Genomic DNA, 21,686 nt, shown 5'->3' with positions numbered 1-21,686 from the left:
CTACATTTTCCAAGTAGCTTGCCCAGCACTGCTTGAATGTAATGTATTTGACAATTATTAAGCATTAATGCGGTCAAGCCTCTAGCCAACACAAGCACGATCTTCTTGTGGGGTTTGGTGGCAGTTGCAAGCCAGGTTCTCAGCGCCACACCGCCACCTGTAGAGCAGGAGAGTAAAGTGCTCTTCCTGCTTGGCGGTCTCTGCAGCTAATAATGTTGAGACAAATAGGACATTCAAACCTTAAAATTAAAAATCGAATGCCAACCCGCTAGTGATGTGCATCGATGCATCGCATTCCCATTCCCATTAAAAAGACCTGTCTAAAATCGATTCTGAATCGTAAGGCTCCGATTCAGTGTTTCATGCACAGCTTGTGCATGTACTACGGCTCCGTGATCAGTAGGAAGTCCTTATCAATTTAAAATCACTACAAGTTTGACTCGTTTATAACGTGCATTTAAAAAAGCAACACTCGTCAAACACAATCATTTAAAATATTATTTATTATCATCATGAAAATACCTGAAACAATCTGAAGAACAGCGATATAAATATGCCTCTAGATATTTCCTGGAGTAGTGTTATGCTTCGTTCCAGGCAGGTTTTTAAACCCGTGAGTTACAACTTCAAAACCACGACTCACGACCCTATGCGTTCCAGGCAGCCTGTAACTCGTGTTTTTACAACCTTCTACCGGTGAAATTGCACTGGAACGGCAGTCAAACCCGTGACTTCCCACCCGTGAACTCGTACTAGATCGATGTACTCCCAGTTCAGAGTCGTGGTTTTGAAGTCGTGAGTTACGGGTTACAGGTTGCCTGGAACGCAGCATTAGTAATGCTACTTCTTCTGTAGCACAAATGGTGTTTCTGCATGAGAGCGCCCTCTGGGTTTTGGATGTGGTTGCATATCACCGTAATTCATTCAAATTCATTCATTGAGAAAACGCGCATTTGCCCGATTAATTGTCACAACCCTACAACCCACCAAACGAATATTTGAATAATCGAATATTCTGACCCAGCCCTAGCCTAAACCCCACCTTTCAGTAGCCTACTCTGCTCTGATTGGTCAACTGACACAGATCAGTGGCAGATTATTTACATCAATACACATCATTTATCAGTGGCAGATTATTTACATCAATACACATCATTTATCATTAATCCAAGCAATAAAAATGATGACAGAAACTATTTTACACTCATTTAAAGGTGTAGCGGAGGATTTTCTTGAATTTTAGAAAAGAACCGCCTTCTTCACTTTTTAAAAAATGCAATTGCGCAACACTCCTGATTGACAACTAGGAGGACCAATAGTCTTGATGATCCACCCGAAAAAAGAAAATCTTCCGCAATACCTTTAAGCATTTATGTAAACTAACCGGGTCATAGCAAAACCGTAAGTGCAGCATACGTTAGCCACTTGCTAACGTGACTCTCTGAAAGTATATTAAGAGTTTAAACAACATCATCAATACACATCATTCATCATTAGTCCAAGTTATAAAAACGACAACAGACATTCAAATTTTTACACTCATTTAAGCAAGTATGTAGCTATAATCATACTTACAAGTTATGGTTAGGAGATGCATGTTGTTCCAAATAAAGTGGGTACTGAACCATTATGTTATTACGTATTATGTGGATAAAGTCAGGCAGGAGATTCAATCCATATGACGACTCGTTTCAGCGATTCAGAGTCGACTCCCTACTTTAGATGCCAATAACTTTATTAATCGTGCACTTTTTGGTTCAACTACTTTGCACATTGTTTACATTGATGGACAGCTACATGACACACTGCAATACAGGTCAGTTTCAATTTTGGATCTGTGTGGCTCTTTAAGTAAGGATCCTACGCACAGTTTTATTAAAAAGACCTCAGCTGATTTATAAACTTTGTTGCCATATCCACACTGTTGACACATGAATGGTTTCTATTGAGTGTGAAATCTTGCATGTATTTTAATATAAGCTTTTGTTTTGAAACTCTTTTTACACTCATGGCATTTGAACGGTTTCTCTTTAGTGTGACTTCTCATGTGATTATTAAGTCCACGTTTATTTATGAAACTCTTTTCACACTGAAGACATGTGAACAGTTTTTCTCTAGTGTGAACTTTCATGTGTGTCTTAAGATTACTTCGACATGTAAAACTCTTTTCACACTGAGAGCATATGTAAGGTTTTTCTCCAGTGTGACTTCTCACATGAATCTCAAGTCCATGTTTATCTATGAAACGCTTTTCACACTGTGGACACGTGAAAGGTTTCTCTCCAGTGTGAATTCTTGCGTGTATCTTAAGGTTACTTTCAATAGAAAAACTCTTTCCACACTGTTGACACGTGAAAGGTTTCTCTCCAGTGTGAACTCTTATGTGTTTCTTAAGTTGACTTTTATCTATGAAACTCTTGTCACAGTGATGGCATGCGTGTGGCTTTTCCCCACTGTGAGTTTTCATGTGGCGGTTAAGGTTCGTTTGAAAGGTGAAACTCTTTCCACACTGTTGACATGTGAATGGTTTCTCTCCAGTGTGGATCCTCATGTGTGCTTTAAGGTTATCTTTTGTTCTAAAACTCTTTCCACACTGTTGACATGTGAAAGGTTTCTGCTTACTGTGAGTCCTCTTGTGATCTGCAGGGCGTTCATCTTCACTGAAACTATTTTCACACTTTATGTCTTCTGTCTTCAGAGTTTCTTTCTGTGAAACATTATGGTTTATTTTTACAATCTGATGTTTTTCATCCACTTCAGCTTGACTCTCCTCTTTCACTTCCATCATATCTAAAATGAAGACAGTAAATAGTTCATATTGATAAACCAGAGTGACAAAACAAAACACATTTGAGATTGTCATATATCCATGATATTTTTAACGTAAAGTACATTATGTCATTTCTATTGTCAATTTCTGCTCTTGTAGTTTAACTCTTGTGCTGTGTTCAAAACCCTATAACACTTTTGGTGTTTCCAATATCACCAAACATTAGATTTTACCTTTTTGTAAACTTGTTTTCTTATAGTTAGGACTGTTTTTTATTTCTTTTTTGAACTAATTAATCATAGGCCTAATTAATGCGCAGGCACCGCAAATTCTTTATTTTTCAATTACTCCGCAAAGAGACTTAGATTAGATTACTCTGCTGATTTTGGACATACAGATATGATTTATACATCATTTAAAACTTTAAAGTATCTATTAAGAAAATAAACATTTTGCGCATTTTGTTCTCTCTCCCTCAGTGAACTTCGTTTAGAAACGTGTCAGAAAAATTTACTATAACTTTAAAAGAATAGTCTACTCATTTTCAATATTAAACTATGTTATTACCTTAACTAAGAATTGTTGATACATCCCTCTATTATCTGTGTGCGTGCACGCAAGCGCTGGAGCGCGCTGCGACACTTCAATAGCATTTAGCTTAGCCCCATTCATTCAATGGTACCAATCAGAGATAAAGTTAGAAGTGATCAAACACATCAACGTTTTTCCTATTTAAGACGAGTAGTTATACGAGCAAGTTTGGTGGTACAAAATAAAACTTAGCGCTTTTCTAAGTGGATTTAAAAGAGGAACTATATTTTAAGGCGTAATAGCACTTTTGGGAGTACTTCGACTCGCCTGAAAAGTCCGCTCCCCTTCTCACTCTCATAATGGGAGAGGGAGGGTGTTACTGCGCCGAGTAAAAGAACGAATTCTTGTCTTACTAACAAAAGATAAATGTCTACATAATGTTTGGAATGTCTACTTATGATTTAAGTGAAATCGAGTTCAATAACAACTCAATACACTCCAGGAAATATTATTTAGATCCCGGACGAGCCCCCAAATAATGTTACAATAAATGATGTTGTTTTAGGGGTATTTGTAACACTATTTACTAAAAAAATATTATTTAGTCTGTCAGGCAATACAAAGAAAAAAGGTGTGGTGCAAAAACAAGTGGTCGATTGGATTATAAGTGGATGAGAGAGACACATTCCCCTTTAGAATTGGCACATTTTGTCCACTTGTGAGTTGTTAAAAATGATGCATATGAAAGTATGTGAGATAACAGCTGCTTGTGTTGTTACTAGGAGTGTCCCGATCCCACATTTTCATTTCCGATCTGACACCAGAAATCTGTATATCAGCCGATACCGATATCTGTCCGATACTACTAATTAAATGTGTATGGTGCTTTTTGCTTCATCTGTTATCATTTTAAAAAAATGATTTACAATTTACAAGAAGCATTAGTAAATATTAATCATGGCAGAACATATAATGGGTACATCTGATCGATTAAGTATGCAAAATATTTTTTTCTTAAAGGTAGGGTAACAGATTTAATCCTGAAACTTTTTTAGTTATGCTGGTTAAAAGTCTCCTCACATCCTGAAAGCAATCACTGTGTTTAGAAATTTATGTCATCTATGAAAGGCATAGGACCAAAAAATGTTCAACAAATCATAGATTTCGGTCCGAATGGACGTTTCCTTTTTGGTCCCTCATACGCAAGCGTAATTTGAATTCCCACCGCGCAAGCGAGTCCATGCAGACACCATACATCATCGGCGCGTTCACGTGCGCTCACCTTCTGTCTGTAAACAGCGAGAATGGCAAACTTTTCTGCTGAATTGAAAACCTACACAGGAGCCACAAAACTAAAGGCATCTTTTATAACAACAACAGCAAAAACTGCCTGGATCAGCAAGAGCAAACACCCAAATTAACATCCGTAACTTTACTGCTTTACCACGAGACGCAAACAGCTACAGGAGGCAAAGAGTCTGAAAGGGTCGTTGCACTGTTTATTTTGGTATGGTAGGTACGCGATATGTTTGTATTGAGATGGATTCAGATATTCTACTTTGATAAAACATTGTGTTGCTTATGAAATTTGTGTTCGTTTACGGATTAGCATAACGATATAGTTACTACGTCTACACAACCGAACGTGTGCTTAAACTAATTTTGATGTAAACCAGTTGTTTATGTTGGTTATTTTGGAAATGTTATTCACTTTGTACTGCAAAGTTTTCTCCCTGGTGAATGAGACATGAGAAGTGACCGTCGGATCCATGTATGTATCGCTGCAGCCCGGAGACAGCAGGTGAGAGGAGCTTACGCCGCAAGTGGGAGGAGCTTATGCCACAAGTAGGAGGGATTTCAGAAATGTGCAAGTAGGAGGAGTTTACGCCGCAAATGGGACGGCGGTGAATGAGTATGGCAGGAAGTAGCGACAGTAATGAAAATAAACGATCAAATATTACATTCCTCATCATGGTCTGATTTCTTACAGCTTTGTTATTATTGTGTGTGTCCAATACCACTCACTGTCAATGATGAGGTCACGTCTTTACACCTTTTACCATACTTAAAGTGATGGTGTTTTAAATTCATCAGGCTGTAGGCCGTATTCAAGCACATATTCTACAAGTAAATGAACATATTAAAATGTGATGCAACTGGACTTAGTGAAGTGAATGTGTAAATACATGAAAAACATGTGGCTAATGTAAAAAACCATTCATCTTTACTGCATAATTTTTGAAAATAGCAGACTAATGTTTTTCTGAATGTGTTACACATACATTACATTTTAATTATTTTTTTCAATGAATAAAATCATGTACAAGTCACTCAGAATTGATTGCAAAAGTGTTTATTTTATTGTATTATTTTTAGTCTTAGCTAAAATCTGCAGGACTGCGGCTCTCCAGGACCGACGTTCGCCACCCCTGATAAAGAGCAATAGCACACTCCTACTCCAGCGATATTGCTTAATTATAGGCAACTTATTTTTTCCACACATATAAAGAAGATGTCACGTAATGACACATCTTCACGCCTTCCTTTCTCACTTTTTAAATATCTATATGAAAGCGTCTGCTTTAGGTATTAAGTAAACGTCATGTAAATGTAATGAGAGGTCCAAACGTCAATCACTTGATCTCCTGTCTGTTTTATTTTTAGATGGGCTACAAATGTGCATCGCTGTCATATTAATTAAATGTCATATTTGTTAACGCATCCAAAATGTCTTTAATGTTACTCTGGTGGACACACAGTAATGGCTTCCTCCAGCGACAGTAAAACCTCCCAAATAAAAAATTTTCAAGCTCTTTTGCTTTTATGACAAACTTCTATTTTCTGTTGACCAGCACCTGTGTATATATAAAATTTAAATGTTTGAATTCACATAAAATTGTCTCAACTTAGATCTCTCTTCTATACACTGCATCATCATTACTATGCTCGCTAGTACGGGTTAATGAATGAAGTCTATGCTTATAGATTGGACTATCTTTTAATAATAGCAAAAAATCTCAAAACAGCAATCTTTGTGAGTATAATAGTATCCAATGGATTCCCTTAACTGCAAGTAAACATTTTATTGCATTCAGTCTTCGCTTACAAACATTAACCATGGTTTTACCACAGTTAAAAAAAACATGTTTACTGTAGTGAAATCATGGCTTTTGGTAATAGTAATCAATACACCAAAAAAAAAAAAACATGGTTACTACACTTAAAAAAAAAACATGTTCATGTACTAATTTTCATAAGGGTTATAGTAGGCTGTTACGTTGCTAAATGGTCATGGTTAACTTGGTTAACTGCTGCTGAGTGCGGTTGTTTCCACCTGTTCTCTATTTCCTGTACAGATCACATGGAGCCCCGTCGGCTGTGATTGTGGGCGGAGCAACTGCTTTAAAGACGCCAGTTTGGAGATCGTAGAGCTCTCTCTCTCACTTCCCATCCGCTCCTGGTGGCAGACGGAGCCCTCTAGCTCTGGTGCGGGCTCGACCTGCTGTTTTCCTTTTTGAATTTGTTTAGACCCTAATTTACTGTTGTTTTTCACAAGCATGTTTCCGATAAGGAATGGATGTTTGTTATTTCTAATTCATTCTATTTATTTAGAGCTGGTGGTAACTGGTGATGGGTTTTGCATATTTAGTGTAGATTAGTGGAGAGCAGGAGAAAGAGGACCCGGAAGACTCACACAAAACTCTGTCTTTTATTTTAAACGGGAGGCAGGCAAGTTTCATCTGCTTTGAAGAATAGTGTGGCTAAGGGTTTTTCTGTTTTTTTTATGTTCATTCTTGCCACCATGCTCTGCCTAAATCAAGGCATATTATTATTTAATTAAAATTATTCACTTCAACTGTCATCGAATCTCTGTGTCTTTAATATGTTATGTTGATCCATACTTTATTTGATAGGCACGTAACATATAAATGGGGGCTCGTTTAGCCGAGTTTTGAACAAGCTATATTTGTCAATATATATTTTTTTTTTGGCATTTTTGAAGTCCGATTTTCATTTAGTGAAAATCTTTTTCTGTGGTGGTCGCACTGCGCGCTGTGAGTGCGCATTAGTTTGTTGTGATCGCCTTTTTGTTAATTATGCCATGGATTTTCGGTGATAGTTTTTAGTGTATTTAATTTTTTTTTTTTTCTCTCGTTTAGGGTGGACCTATTTGGTATTTTTCGCAATGTTTAATTTAGATGCCTTTATTCTCGCTCCTTCACAGGAGATTTTCTTAACTGCTACGCGTGATGATCTTGTTAGAATTGCTGGCCACTATAAACTTGAGGTGAGTGGTAACCCTTCCAAGACTGAACTTCAGGATAGGCTTTTGGAAGCTTTACGAGAACTTGGAGTATTTTTGAAAGTGTCTTCGGATGCAGCTGCATTACCTGATGGTAAGCGTTTTCCTACCGAACCTCCACCTTCCCCTAATAAAGCAACGCTAGAATTGAAACGTTTACAGTTAAGAGAGAAGGAAATTGAATGGGAACGCGAAAAAACTAGATTAGAGGCTGATAGACAGACAGTACGAGAACGGGAGAAGAGGGAACATGAATTTAGATTGAAAGATCTTGAGTTTGCGCAAGCATTACGCATCAAAGAGCTCGAGCTGAAGGCTCGGGAGGCTGGTGTTTCAGTTAGGCAAGATCAATTTGACATAACTCGTAACATTCGCCTTGTTCCACCTTTTAATGAGAGCGAAGTTGATAAGTTTTTTGCACATTTTGAGCGCGTAGCAACAACATTTAAGTGGCCCAAAGAAATTTGGACAATGACGTTACAGTGTGTTTTTACTGGGAAAGCGCAGGAAGCCTATTCCTCGTTAACTCTGGAAGATGCAGCAGATTACGAGAAAGTTAAACATGCTGTTTTACGCATTTATGCTCTTGTGCCGGAGGCGTATCGACAGAAATTTCGCAATTATCATAAACCTGAAGCTCTTACACATGTCGAGTATGTTAGAGAAAAAGAAATGCTATTTGATCGCTGGCTTAGTTCGCAAGAAGTGACAACCTTTCAGTCTCTTCGTGATTTGATTATTCTTGAAGATTTTAAAAACGGTCTTCCTCAAATAGTCGCTACCCATGTGAGTGAGCATCAGAATCTGACTCCGGCCCGTGCGGCTGTGCTTGCGGATGAGTATGTACTCACACATAAGCGTGTTCCTTCTAGTTCAAAAAGTTCACAAAACGTCTCTAGTCATCCAAATGTGCCCAAAGTTTTTAGAGAAACTGTGCCGGTTTCTGGCCGCCCTTCGGACTGGCGTCCGCCGGGGTCTAATGTTATAGCTCCGACCTGCGCATACTGTAAGAAACGTGGTCATGTACTGGCAGAGTGTTATTCTCCAAAACGTAAAAATAAGGTAGCGAGTCCACCAGCTTCTGGTAGACCAGAGATGGGGTTGTGCATTTCGAACCTGCCTGTGAGTAGGGACGATACTACTAATGATCACAACAGTTTTGCGCCTTTTATAATGGATGGCTTTGTTTCTTTGCCCGGTGAACGCTCAAAAATTCCTGTAAAAATTCTGCGTGATACTGGCGCTTCACAGAGCTTTATCGTACAAGATGTGTTGCCTTTTTGTGAGGAGACTTTTACTGGGGATAGTATTCTTGTACGTGGATTTGAAATGGGTTATGTTACTGTCCCTCTGCATGAGATTTCTCTTGAGTCTGATTTAGTCACTGGCAAAGTTACCGTGGGAGTACGCCCTTCCCTGCCTGTTGAAAATGTAGCGGTGTTGCTTGGTAACGATGTGTGTGGTGGAAAAGTTTTACCTTGCCCACTAGTGTCTCATGCATTTCCAAAATTATGTATTGATGACCTGTCAATCAAATTCCCTGAGGTTTTTTCGTGTAATGTGGTTACTCGTGCCATGGCGAAAAACGAAAAAAAAGACGAAATTGAGGATCAACTTGATCTTAGTGATACCTTTATTGCTCGACCTTCACTCGCTAGCGATAGTGATTTATCTTTCAATTCTGCTTCACCGTCGTTTTCTTCTGTTTCTAATTTATCTATGAGTCGAGAGCAGCTTATTCAGGAACAGAAAATCGACCCGTCTCTGTCTTCTCTTTTGTCAGAAGCTATGTCTGAAGAAGACATTGAGTATTCGCCGCACGGCTATTTTTTACGAGATGGTGTCTTAATGCGCAAGTGGAGACCTCTTATGGCCTCCGCGCAAGATGAGTGGAGAGTTCTTTTTCAAATTGTTGTCCCAATTTCTTTTCGGGATAAAGTTTTGAGTATAGCTCATGACCATCACTTTGCAGGTCATCTCGGCGTAAATAAGACTACTGACAGAGTTTTACGCCATTTTTTTTGGCCAGGTATTAAAAGGGATGTTGTGAAATACTGCCGAACATGTCATCTATGTCAGGTAACTGGTAAACCGAACCAGGTGATTCCGCCGGCGCCTCTACAGCCGATTCCGGTTACATCTGAGCCGTTTGAACATGTTATACTAGACTGTGTTGGCCCATTGCCCCGAACAAAGTCTGGGAATCAGTGGTTACTCACCATAATGTGTAGCTTGACTCGATTTCCAGAGGCAATACCGCTCCGTAAAATCACAACTCCTGTCATCATTAAAGCCCTGATGGGTTTTTTTTCTGTTTTTGGCCTTCCGAAAACCATTCAGACTGACCGCGGTACTAATTTTACGTCCCGTGCGTTTGCGCAAGCTATGTGTCAGCTCGCTGTCCATCATGTTACTTCCAGCCCGTACCACCCACAGTCACAAGGTGCCCTTGAAAGGTTCCATCAAACTTTGAAAAGTATACTCAAGTGTTTTTGTCTCGAGTTCCAGCGTGATTGGGATGATGGTGTACCGCTTGCTCTTTTTGCTGTACGCGAGGTGGTGCAGGAGAGTTTGGGGTTTAGCCCCGCAGAACTGGTTTTCGGACATACGGTTCGCGGACCTTTAAAGCTGTTGAAAGAGTCGTGGCTCGCCGAGCCTAAAGAGTTTTCCAGTTTGACTGATTACGTGTCCAAAATGCGTAACAGGCTCAGCCGTGCATGTCAGTTGGCTAGGGACAATTTGGGTCTTTGTCAGAAGAGAATGAAACAGAGGTTTGATCAGAAGGCTGTTTCCCGAAGTTTCAGTCCTGGTGATAAAGTTCTTGTGCTGATTCCGGGGATGGGTTCCGCTTTACATGCTCGTTATAGTGGACCTTATCGCGTTGCTCGCAAAATGAATGATTTGAATTATGTCATCTTTACTCCGGACCGAAGGAGAAAAACCACACTGTGTCACATTAACCGTTTAAAACTGTACTGTGATCGAGGAGAAGATTTAATCTCGGAACTCACCCCGCCTGGTACTTCCACTGTCCGTGAAGATGCTCGCGCAACTAAACTGGAGCTGTCCAAGTCATGTGGTGCTGAAGTTGTTTCTTCACTGGCGGTTGTGGGGCAAGGGGAAAATGCGTCTCCGTTAGTACAACACGGTACTGTGGCGAGTTCTTTTCTTGAAGATGAGGGTCGTACTCCATCGATGGAGGTTATTGAAGGGAGAATGAAGAATTCTGAAGTTCTTAATGATTTAGATTTATTTTTGTCTAATTTATCAACATCAGAACGCAGTGATTTAATCTCCTTAATTAAACAAAATGAGAGTTTGTTTCCTGATGTGCCTCGTCGAACAACGGCAATTGAACATGACATTGATGTGGGGGTTACATGTCCAATTAAACAGCATCCTTACCGTACAAATCCACACAAAAGGTTGTTGTTGCAAAGTGAGGTAAAATTCATGCTGAAAAATGGCATTGCAGAAGCTAGTCATAGCCCATGGAGTTCGCCTTGTTTGCTTGTTCCAAAGAGTGATGGTTCCATGCGTTTTTGTACGGATTTTAGGAGGGTGAATGCCGTTACAAAACCTGATAATTATCCATTACCGCGTATTGACGACTGCGTTGATCGTTTGGGCTCAGCGGTATTTGTCAGTAAAATCGATTTATTGAAGGGTTACTGGCAAGTTCCGCTGACACTCCGTGCTAAAGAGATCTCGGCTTTTGTGACACCCGATCACTTCCTGCAGTACACCGTCATGGCCTTCGGGCTTCGAAACGCTCCCGCCACCTTTCAAAGGCTTATCAATGGCGTTCTTGAGGGTGTGCCTAATTGCGAGGCCTATTTAGATGACTTAGTCATTTATAGTGCTACTTGGCCTTCGCATATGGCCCATCTTTCTACTGTGTTTCGTAAGCTATCAGAAGCTAATTTAACCATCAATTTAGCTAAATGTGAGTTTGGCCAAGCCACGTGGTGTATTTGGGTAAAGTGGTTGGCCGTGGGCAGGTGCGTCCTGTCCAGTCAAAAGTTGAGGCGATTTTGAATTATCCTCCTCCAACCACTCGTCGCGAACTTCGCCGTTTTTTGGGCATGGTAGGTTACTACCGGTCATTCTGTAAAAATTTCTCTGCTTTTGCCTCACCCCTCACTGATTTGCTTAGTTCAAAAGTGACCTACGATTGGACTTCACGGAGTCAAGCGGCTTTCGAGTCTGTTAAAGCATTGCTGACTACTGCGCCTGTGCTGGCTGCTCCTGATTTTTCTCTGCCCTTTTCTCTCGCCGTTGATGCGAGCGATCTGGGAGCGGGGGCTGTTCTCTTGCAGAATGACAAGGAGGGTTTGGAACATCCTGTTTGTTTTTTTTCGCGCAAGTTTAACCTACATCAGCGTGCTTATTCAACTATAGAAAAAGAAGCCCTTGCTCTTGTGCTTGCTGTTCAGCACTTTGAGGTATATGTCGGAGGTGCCGCATGTCCGGTTGTGGTATATACTGACCACAACCCATTGGTTTTTCTCAATCGCATGCGTAATTCCAATCAACGCTTAATGCGGTGGAGTTTGATTTTGCAAGGGTACAACTTGCAAATTAGGCACATCCGAGGACGCGACAATGTAGTTGCAGATGCATTGTCCCGTGCTTGATGGAAATATGGTACATAAATTGTGCTTAAGTAAAAAGAAAACTATTGATTGCACTTAAATTTTTTTTTAGTCCAGCAGGGTTTTTTTTCCCCCTGTTGAACATAAATGGTTTGTATATTTTATATTGTGATTTAAACCCCAATTTATGTTCTTTAAGGGTGGGGGTGTTACGTTGCTAAATGGTCATGGTTAACTTGGTTAACTGCTGCTGAGTGCGGTTGTTTCCACCTGTTCTCTATTTCCTGTACAGATCACATGGAGCCCCGTCGGCTGTGATTGTGGGCGGAGCAACTGCTTTAAAGACGCCAGTTTGGAGATCGTAGAGCTCTCTCTCTCACTTCCCATCCGCTCCTGGTGGCAGACGGAGCCCTCTAGCTTTGGTGCGGGCTCGACCTGCTGTTTTCCTTTTTGAATTTGTTTAGACCCTAATTTACTGTTGTTTTTCACAAGCATGTTTCCGATAAGGAATGGATGTTTGTTATTTCTAATTCATTCTATTTATTTAGAGCTGGTGGTAACTGGTGATGGGTTTTGCATATTTAGTGTAGATTAGTGGAGAGCAGGAGAAAGAGGACCCGGAAGACTCACACAAAACTGTCTTTTATTTTAAACGGGAGGCAGGCAAGTTTCATCTGCTTTGAAGAATAGTGTGGCTAAGGGTTTTTCTGTTTTTTTTATGTTCATTCTTGCCACCATGCTCTGCCTAAATCAAGGCATATTATTATTTAATTAAAATTATTCACTTCAACTGTCATCGAATCTCTGTGTCTTTTATATGTTATGTTGATCCATACTTTATTTGATGGGCACGTAACATAGGCCTACCTGTTGAAGTCTCTTTTTGATACAGGTTGCACAATGTTTTCTTTCATCGACTATGGACCTCGTAAAGTAGCCTTGGCCACCCCATTAAATTCCAGCTCTGCTACTGTTCATAAATAGACCTAAACTTACACTGTATTAACTTTTTATTTTATTTATTTATTATTTTTCATTATACCCTCTGTTGGGTGCTGCCCCTTTAAGAACAGTGAGCTCGTGTGATGACACGCGTAGAGCGTAGTAGGTTCAGAGGGTAGAGACAAGTGAAACATGTGTCATGTTGTACTCGTGTTAAAAAGCTGTTTAATTACAGATGTCTTCAAGATTAAGCATAAACTAACTATTCCCCGCGCGGCAAGAATTACATTTGCTTGTTATATGTGTTTAAAAGGTTTGTTTATCAATGTTTTATATCGCTATTTGCAATTATTACCGTCTAAACGCCTAAAGTCACAGTGCATATGTATGCTTAAAAATTTTGAATTCTTCATTTTAATACTCTTGAATGTAAGTTTGCATAACCATTAAGTTTAAATAAGTGTATATAACGCAGAGACTACTTCTAAAGTTAACGATTCATGTTGTTTACATTTAATACAATTAATACGACGACTTTCCACGTTTAAAGAGGCCCTTCCACATAAAACCGTTTTTACTTGTATTTTTTGATATGTGTTAGGTCCATATGTGTTTGTGTTGTGTCGTGAATGTGAAAATTAACTTCCGCCTCCTCTGTCAGCTCTAGCCACTGAAAAGAAATAAGCGGAGAAATCAGGTCAGTTTGAAAAGCTTATCAGTGTGACGTGGAACTGATCGAGGTCATTACTATTCATGAGCTCTTCAACTTGAGCCCGCGCCCACATATTACGTGTAGTTGAGTTAGTTTTCATAACAAGTTACAGCAAGGATGGCTAAACATCAACCGTACCGTAATCGGGCCATTGTTTTTCGTCGAGAGACATCATTCCTATTAAACGAGGGAATCATAACAGTTGCTACATATTTGGATGTTCAGAAGAACGCTGGATTTGAAGAGAGACTGCGATTAAAAAGCGGATCCGGACAGAATGGCGCAGCTTATGTGAGTAAAGCACTTTAGTACTTTGTGTCACTGTAGTGGCCGGTGTTTTCTCTTCCGAGGGACGCGAATTCATGCTGCACACATATTGAAAAGTTTTATGATAAAAGACACGCACGCGTGTGTGCGAGTAAAACACTTTAGTACTTTGTGTCACTATGAGTTGCGGCCGGGACTTCTCTTCAGAGGGACGCGATTCACGCGAATTCATGATGCACACGCATCGAATGTGATAAAAGACACGTGTGTGTTTGTGCGTTCGTTACACGTGCGTCGAAAGGGTTTGTGTAAAAGACGTTTGTGTGTGTGTGTGTGTGTGTGTTTGCGTGCATGCGCTGCTACACGCGCATCAAAAGGGTTTAGGATAAAAGACACGTGTGTGTGTGTGTGTGTGTGTGTGTGGGTTTACGATAAAAGACACGCGTGTGTGTGTCAAAAGGGTTTATGATAAAATATGCGTGTGTAAGAAAGCCACTGTGTCTTAAGACACTCACTTAACATTAAACTGATTACACATGAGATTAAATTGAAAGTTAGTTTGAACGATAAACTGTTATCCAATCATAGCAGTGGGCGTTTACTTCCAAGTCGTCAATGCAGCCCGCCCATTAAAACGGATCATTTCTCAAACCAGCCTCAAAACAAGGGTACAAAATAGCCTATTACTTATTGCTTTTGATGTTTTTGGATGTAACAATCATGCAAACATCATGAGTAGACCTCAGACAACAGTGTAAAACAATAAAAACGCCAGAGGAAGGGCACCTTTAAAGATGCTATATTGTCGGTATGTTATGTTGACCTACATACCATACATAGAGAATTGAGTGGTTAAGCTGCAAATGTATTGCAACAAAATGCAATGTTTAATTGAATGAGTGTTCAAGTGAATTTAATTGATTTAAATTACTAAATTTATATTTTCTCTCTAAACTGTCTTTTATTTAAAGTCTTTATTGAGTTTGCAATTCCCACGCCATTAGAAAATTGTGAATATGGTTATTTTGCAATATAGTAATATGCCTATTGAGTATGCAGTTCTTTTAAAAAAGGGAACTTTGCTAATTGTATATATTTTGATTTGTTTTACAGTTTGACCACTATATGCATGTTTATGTCAACTAACCTAACTACTACCTAACAACAACAACAAACCTGAACTTAAACTGCATTGTGTGTTCTGCATAAGGGAAATAAAAACCAGATAATTTACTCACCAGAATGTCATCCAAAATGTTGATGTCTTTCTTTCTTTGTTCAGTCGAGAAGAAATTATACTTAACTCAACACTAAACAGTTTTTTCAACGGAGTTTCAAAGGACTAGAAACAATCCCAAACGAGGCATAAGGCCGGTGACACACTGGCTGCGTGGCGTATCTGTTGCATGTCAGTTGCGTGGCGGCTGCGTCGCGTTTTCTGTGTCTGTACATACCAGAAGCCTGCCTGACGCAGGGCTGCCGGGCTGCTGTTGCTATTGGTGAATATTTTGCCTGGAAACACTTCCAACACGCTTGCGTCTCGCATGAAAAATAGGCGTCGGTTCTATTTCTAGCAAGCACGCGTTTTCCGCGCGGCTCTGAGACGCACGTCTCATGCAGGCAGTCTGCAAGCTCTAACCTGTTAACATGGGAGCCTAAATAAAAACGGACACGCCACGCAGCTGAGACGCTCACGCCACGCATCCAGTGTGTCACCGGCCTAACCCCGGATTTACACCGCACGAGTCTGCGACACGTTACGGCTCCGAGGTGGCTTTGTTTCGTCTTCTACGCGGTGCCAACTCACACAAGAAGCGGATCAGAAGAGCAGCAGTAGAACGTCACGTGATTTTTCTGTCAGACGTTTTTCTTGATTTTCTGAGTTTGGATAAGTTGGCTAAATGTTAATTTTTTGTTAAGATTCATTCTGTAGGCTATATTGTTTAGTTTTTTGAATTGTCCTGTTGTTCTGTAGTTAAAAAGTGAATAAACATAAAAATTCAGTTAGGATGGACAAATATTAAAGTATTAAGCTATGCATATTCGTCTAAAACACATCCTCAATTATGTTTATTTCACATAAAGTGCCTGTGAGCAAGATGATGTGAAATACGGGAGTCTGCACGATGTGTTTATTTTGAAATTGACAGGATTTGTGACATTTATTTTATATTTACGGTGCGGCTTCAACGTGGCGCGCGTCAAAAATAGACTAGGCACCTATCTTTAGCATAGCGGCGCGTAGTGCAGCTTCTGGGACGCTCTTGGAACGTGCCGCGGCGCATCTGATGTAAACACAAGCATTGACTAGAATGACCGCGATCGGTTCCGGTTGCCTCTTCGGAGCCGTAACGCGCCGCAGACTCGTGCGGTGTAAATCCGGGGTAAGGGTCTTATCTAGCAAAACGATTGTCATTTTTGACAAGAAAAATAACAAATATACACTTTTAAAGCACAACTTTCCGTAAAGGTCCGGTCCAGCGCGACCTAACGTAAATGCGTAGTGACTTAGGAAGGTCACGTGTTACATATATATAAAACGCACATTTGCGGACCATTGTAAACAATAAACTGACACAAAGACATTAATTCAGGGGTCTTCAACGTTTTTTGGGTCGGGGACCCCTTAGATGAGAGAGGCATGAAGCAGGGACCCCCTGATACTAAATGTGTAAAACAGAGATATTTAAGTAAGCAGTAAGGTACGAGAGGCTGCCTTTTCGTATTAGGCACAACGCAAAGTGAAGTAAAGTACAACTGATGATCAGAATCAAGGACTGGAACTGTTTAATAAATAGAAACAAACCATATTGTCACACAGCCATACTATATTAACATGCATAATTTTTTTGTTAAAGTAGATTTAGTTTTTATATTAATATTATAATAATAATAATAATATAATATTATTTTAAGGTATTTGCAGTGTAATATATTTTCATTTTACTGTGAATTGGACAAGGGCTTTCAGTTTATAAAGATGACTGATCATGGTGAATGGCACAAAGACTGTCTATTCTGGTGGGGATAGAGGTTGTGCTACTTTATAATTCAGAGGTCTGTTGCTTTTCTCGTGTATCATCATTGTCATGAGTTTGAGTAACGCAGGTTTATTTTCTGCATAGCTTCATAACAGACTCAGGAGAACAACATGCAATGAGTCCGAGCGCATCTCTTTGGGGAAACTTTTTAAGAGGCGGACTTCAACCTGACTATGAATCTTGCACAAAGAACCATGACGGCGCGCGTTTCATTCGTTTTTAAATGCGAGCGATAGTTTTGTGACAGTTTAAAATGCCGACGCGGTGTGGTGTCATTTGCCTGTTGAATTAGCGCTTTAAATCTGAACCGCGTGAAACAGCCGTCCAAGTTCAGAAATATAGATGAAACAACATGTCGCACTGATTCTAAAAATGACATTCTGAAAGAAAGACACACATAATATTTACCTGTTTTATGATGACTTTTCTGTCGCTATTGCTGCTTCCTGAGTCAGTAGCAGTTTTAACATAAAGTGGCATGGCATCTTACGCACAGAAGCCACTGGCACGTGCCACTATGTTTAGTGCCACTTCCGGTTTCCATTGGCTCGTACCAGTGGCTCGTCGAGTGGCATTTCCGGTGTCCAGTGGCTCATGACACTTTTTAGTGGCTCGTCGAGTGGCGCTTCCGATGTCCAATGGCTCATACCACTCTGTTTGGTTGCTCGTACACTGACACATGTCAGTAAAACTTAGATCTGTTTGATTGAGGCATGTGGCACTGATAGTCACTGATCGATCATTACAGATTCGAGCGTAACTTACGCGTGCTGCTGCTATGTTCATTTAATTGTGACACAATGATTTTGTATTTAAAATGGAAATGCATAATATTTTGAGTGTTTTCATTTAATAAAGCACAGTATTTGTCCGAGCCATGGTCGTGTGAACATTGTGCCTTTTCTTAATATTTAATCAGTTTTTGTAAATCTTTTTTTTTTTTTAAGTAGTATGCCTAATTTAAGTGAGTCTACTAGATACCCTTTAAATGAAAGACGAGATCGAAGAAAAAAAACTGACTCCTTCTTAAAGCATACTGTAGGCAACATTTAGATCCAATGAAATGCATAAAATAAAGGAAAAAACTGTGTTTGATTTAATCATTTGTAAAGTGTTTTGCTAAGTGTTTTGTAAATCTGTTTTGCTTTGAAATAATCCAACAATTTATTTAAAATAATTACTATCTCATTAATGTTGTGAAATAATAATTTGTTCAAACCCTTATTTCTTATAGACAACAATCTATACTGTATAGACTATATAAAATGTAATTTTGAAGGGCACGTGACGTATCTGCACTGTCAACACCGTGTAAATATCAAGTTGTAATAAAATAAAATAAATATCAAGTTGTAAAATATGTAATAGGACATTGTTTTTAAACATAAACATGGTTAGACTGACACCTACTGTTTTGGCGTGCATGTGTGTAAATGCGGTACTTTGCAGAAAAAAAATATTATAATATTCTGCGAGATTAAATGACACTTTTTATTAAAAACAACACATTGGCACTGGTTACAAATAAAAACATGCCACTCACAGACTACATTTTCCCAAATAATACAATTAGAAAATGTATATTTAAAACTATTATACAATATACAATATAGCTCAGACAAATGTTGTGCTTTATTAAATATATAAAATATTTGCCTTCCCATTTTAAATATTTACATTTTTAATACTTAAATTATGAATTATGATCATACGATCATCAAGATGTCCTATTTAGCTCTCGATGCATTTCACGCATTCGGTTACCTGAAACACCAGACAGTCAAAAAGGACACACAAAATCATTGTGTCACAATTAAATGAACATAGCAGCAGCACGCGTAAGTTACTCTCGGTTCTGTAATGATCGATCGGTGAATATCAGTGCCACATGCCTCAATCCAACAGACCTAAGTTTTACTGACATGTGTCAGTAGACAAGCCACAAACGGAATGGTATGAGCCACTGGACACCGGAAGTGCCACTCGACGAGCCACTGGTACGAGCCAATTGAAACCGGAAGTGCCACAAAACGTAGTGGCACGTGCCACTGGCTTCTGTGCGTAAGATGCCATGCCACTTAATGTTAAAACCCCTTCTCTCCTGAGTGGACATTTATAATCTTTAGATATTTTATTTTGGTCCGCTGTCTAAACTGAAAGCGCGCCTTCAAACCTATGCGGCCACGCACGTGCACAACTTAAAGGAGACATGTAACATTTTGTACATATATTTTATGTTTTAAGCAAAAAATAGCTTGTCGTTAAACATCATTTGGCGGACCCCCTGCAGTTCCGTCACGGACCCCCTGGGGGCCGCGGACCCCCGGTTGAAGACCCATGCATTAATTAGTATCAGTTGACATACAGCAACGTAGGAACGGTCCTCTTTCACCCCACTTGTAAACACTGGGGCGGAGTTTCGCGTTCGTCCTCTGTGACCTCTTGACGTGATGACGTATTGCATCGGGTCATGCTAGCGCATGACGACCGGATCTAAACGAGAAGTTGTGCTTTAAAAGTGTATATTTGTTATTTTTCTTGTCAAAAATGACAATCGTTTTGCTAGATAAGACCCTTATGCCTCTTTTGGGATTGTTTCTAGTCCTCTGAAACTCCGTTGAAAAAAACTGTTAAGTGTTGAGTTAAGTATTAATTGTTGGTGTCTATTAAAGTCCATTAAAATGAGAAAAATCCTGCAATGTTTTCCTCAAAAAACATAATTTCTTCTTGACTGAGCAAATAAAGACATCAACATTTTGGATGACATTGTGGTGAGTAAATTATCTGAATTTTTCTTTTAAGAAAATTGAATATTCCTTTAATGTTTAACTAGGAAGTTTGCTTTTATTCTGTACACTATGGCACAGAGTCATTATCAAATCTGAGTCGTTAAACCAAAATGACAAAAAAACTTTGTGTGAACTCATGTAAATGATGTATGCATCTAATGCATTTACTGAACGTATGCACATGAATGACAATAGCCTATTTCATGTGCCATGTTAATGGGTGCTTTGCATTTAAAACAGACAGTGCTTGTTTGGACATCTTTTGGGGCATTAGAAGGTCCTGGTTATAAACTATTTTCTTTAGGCCGGTCATTTAAGACCAGAAATACCTAAAGTAAAACAAGGTGGGGAATTTTTTTTTGAAAAGCGACAATTTTGTATAAGTGAGATTGTTATAGTCTTTGTAAATAAAGTCCATAAATTTCAATCTGATGCAGTAACATTAACCACTTTTTTGGGGTAAAAGAAAATTATCTCGATAATGACGTGAACACAACATGAGGTTTAAATGTAGTAGAGCATTGATCAATTCCCAAAGATCACAGTCATTCAATCCACTGAAGGTTGCTTTGGATAAAACTCTTTACCTGATGTTTCAATCTAATTCTACTGAATCTATTATAGAGGCAGAAAGTTATCATCTCATGGATTTTAGTGTATTTTTCCCTCATGTTTCTCAGTGTCAATGTTTTTATGATTAATCATCAACCATCAATAATGAAAACACCAACCTATTTGTTCCTCAGTATCTTCTTCCTTTATTCTGCATGGTTGTGTATCTGTCATCTTCTCAAGCTCCTCTTTCACCAGCATCAACATTATATCATGAAGATTTCAGTTGTCACACATGGAGTGATTTCTCTCTGTGTTTGACTCCAGCATTTATTGGTGGATTGTTGTAGGAGGAGCTTCACTGAAGGTCTCAATCACTTTCACTCTATGGGTGTGAACTAGAAATGAAAGAAGAGACATTAAAGTTGCCATAAAACAGAAGTACTGATTGCCTTATTTACCACCCAGATTACAAAAACACATTTATATTATTTTATTTATTTTTAATCTGTGGACGCTGGATTTTTTTTAACATTTGGGAAAATGTATATAATCTATTTCATATACAAACATAAATAAACATATTGTTTGGTCATAAGCAGACATGCATGCAAGTTATACAAATGCTAAAAATGATGTATTGACTGATTTAATTGTAAGTAGTACTTAAAGTCTTTCACTAAGAAACTTTCATTAAAAGCATAAAAAACATTATTATAGTTACTATAACAGTACTAGCTTACATTTAGATATCTGATTTACTGGCTAGCTAGCTACTGTATAAACACATTTTGGCATTTGCTAGCTAAACTATAATACCATAGATCTAATATATTTATCCAAGTTTATCATCAAAACTTACTTGACTTGATGTAGTCATTGAGGTAAAATGCAAGTGTGGCTTTTTGTGGTAGTCAAGTCCTAGGAAATTGAGGGGAATCACCCAAAGAGCCTTACTTTGTAACCCTGCTCCTCCCTATAATAAGAAGTGATAAATACAGATGCAGTCCTCAAATAATTTTAAAGTTGTCTGAATAGCGCACATCTTCTGTTATTAGTCCTCGATCTCCACAGTAAACTGGTTCATAATACATGTGTAAAAACATTTAATAATACTGGTATTAAACGTGCTGGACATTACCTCAAAGTACACAACTGTATGAGTCAGGAGATGTTTATGACCC

The 21,686-nt window shown here is 39.0% G+C and overlaps 1 protein-coding gene across 1 annotated transcript; it reads right to left on the bottom strand.

The window, feature by feature from the left end:
- Positions 1–307: 307 nt before the first annotated feature.
- LOC135768947 (uncharacterized) lies at positions 308–20,864 on the bottom strand. Its single transcript, XM_065278311.2, has 2 exons — positions 20,682–20,864; positions 308–2,790 (listed from the first exon to the last, which is right to left on the bottom strand). The coding sequence occupies exons 1-2, from the start codon at positions 20,767–20,769 to the stop codon at positions 1,943–1,945; spliced, it is 936 nt and encodes a 311-aa protein (XP_065134383.1). The 5' UTR covers positions 20,770–20,864; the 3' UTR covers positions 308–1,942.
- Positions 20,865–21,686: the final 822 nt, after the last annotated feature.

This window comes from Paramisgurnus dabryanus, chromosome 3 (genome assembly GCF_030506205.2).
Source record: "Paramisgurnus dabryanus chromosome 3, PD_genome_1.1, whole genome shotgun sequence".
NCBI classification, from domain to species: Eukaryota; Metazoa; Chordata; class Actinopteri; order Cypriniformes; family Cobitidae; genus Paramisgurnus; species Paramisgurnus dabryanus.
The sequence above is the reverse complement of the archived record's forward strand: the minus strand, read 5'-3'. Positions and strand labels throughout refer to the sequence as shown.

What these genes read in the sequence shown, in the direction of transcription:
- LOC135768947 (XM_065278311.2), bottom strand. Translation starts at nt 20,769, where the DNA reads ATGTTGATGCTGGTGAAAGAGGAGCTTGAGAAGATGACAGATACACAA. An exon ending in AGATACTGAGGAACAAATAG is followed by an intron (nt 2,791 to 20,681) that starts GTTGGTGTTTTC and finishes TCTTCATTTTAG; the next exon opens with ATATGATGGAAGTGAAAGAG.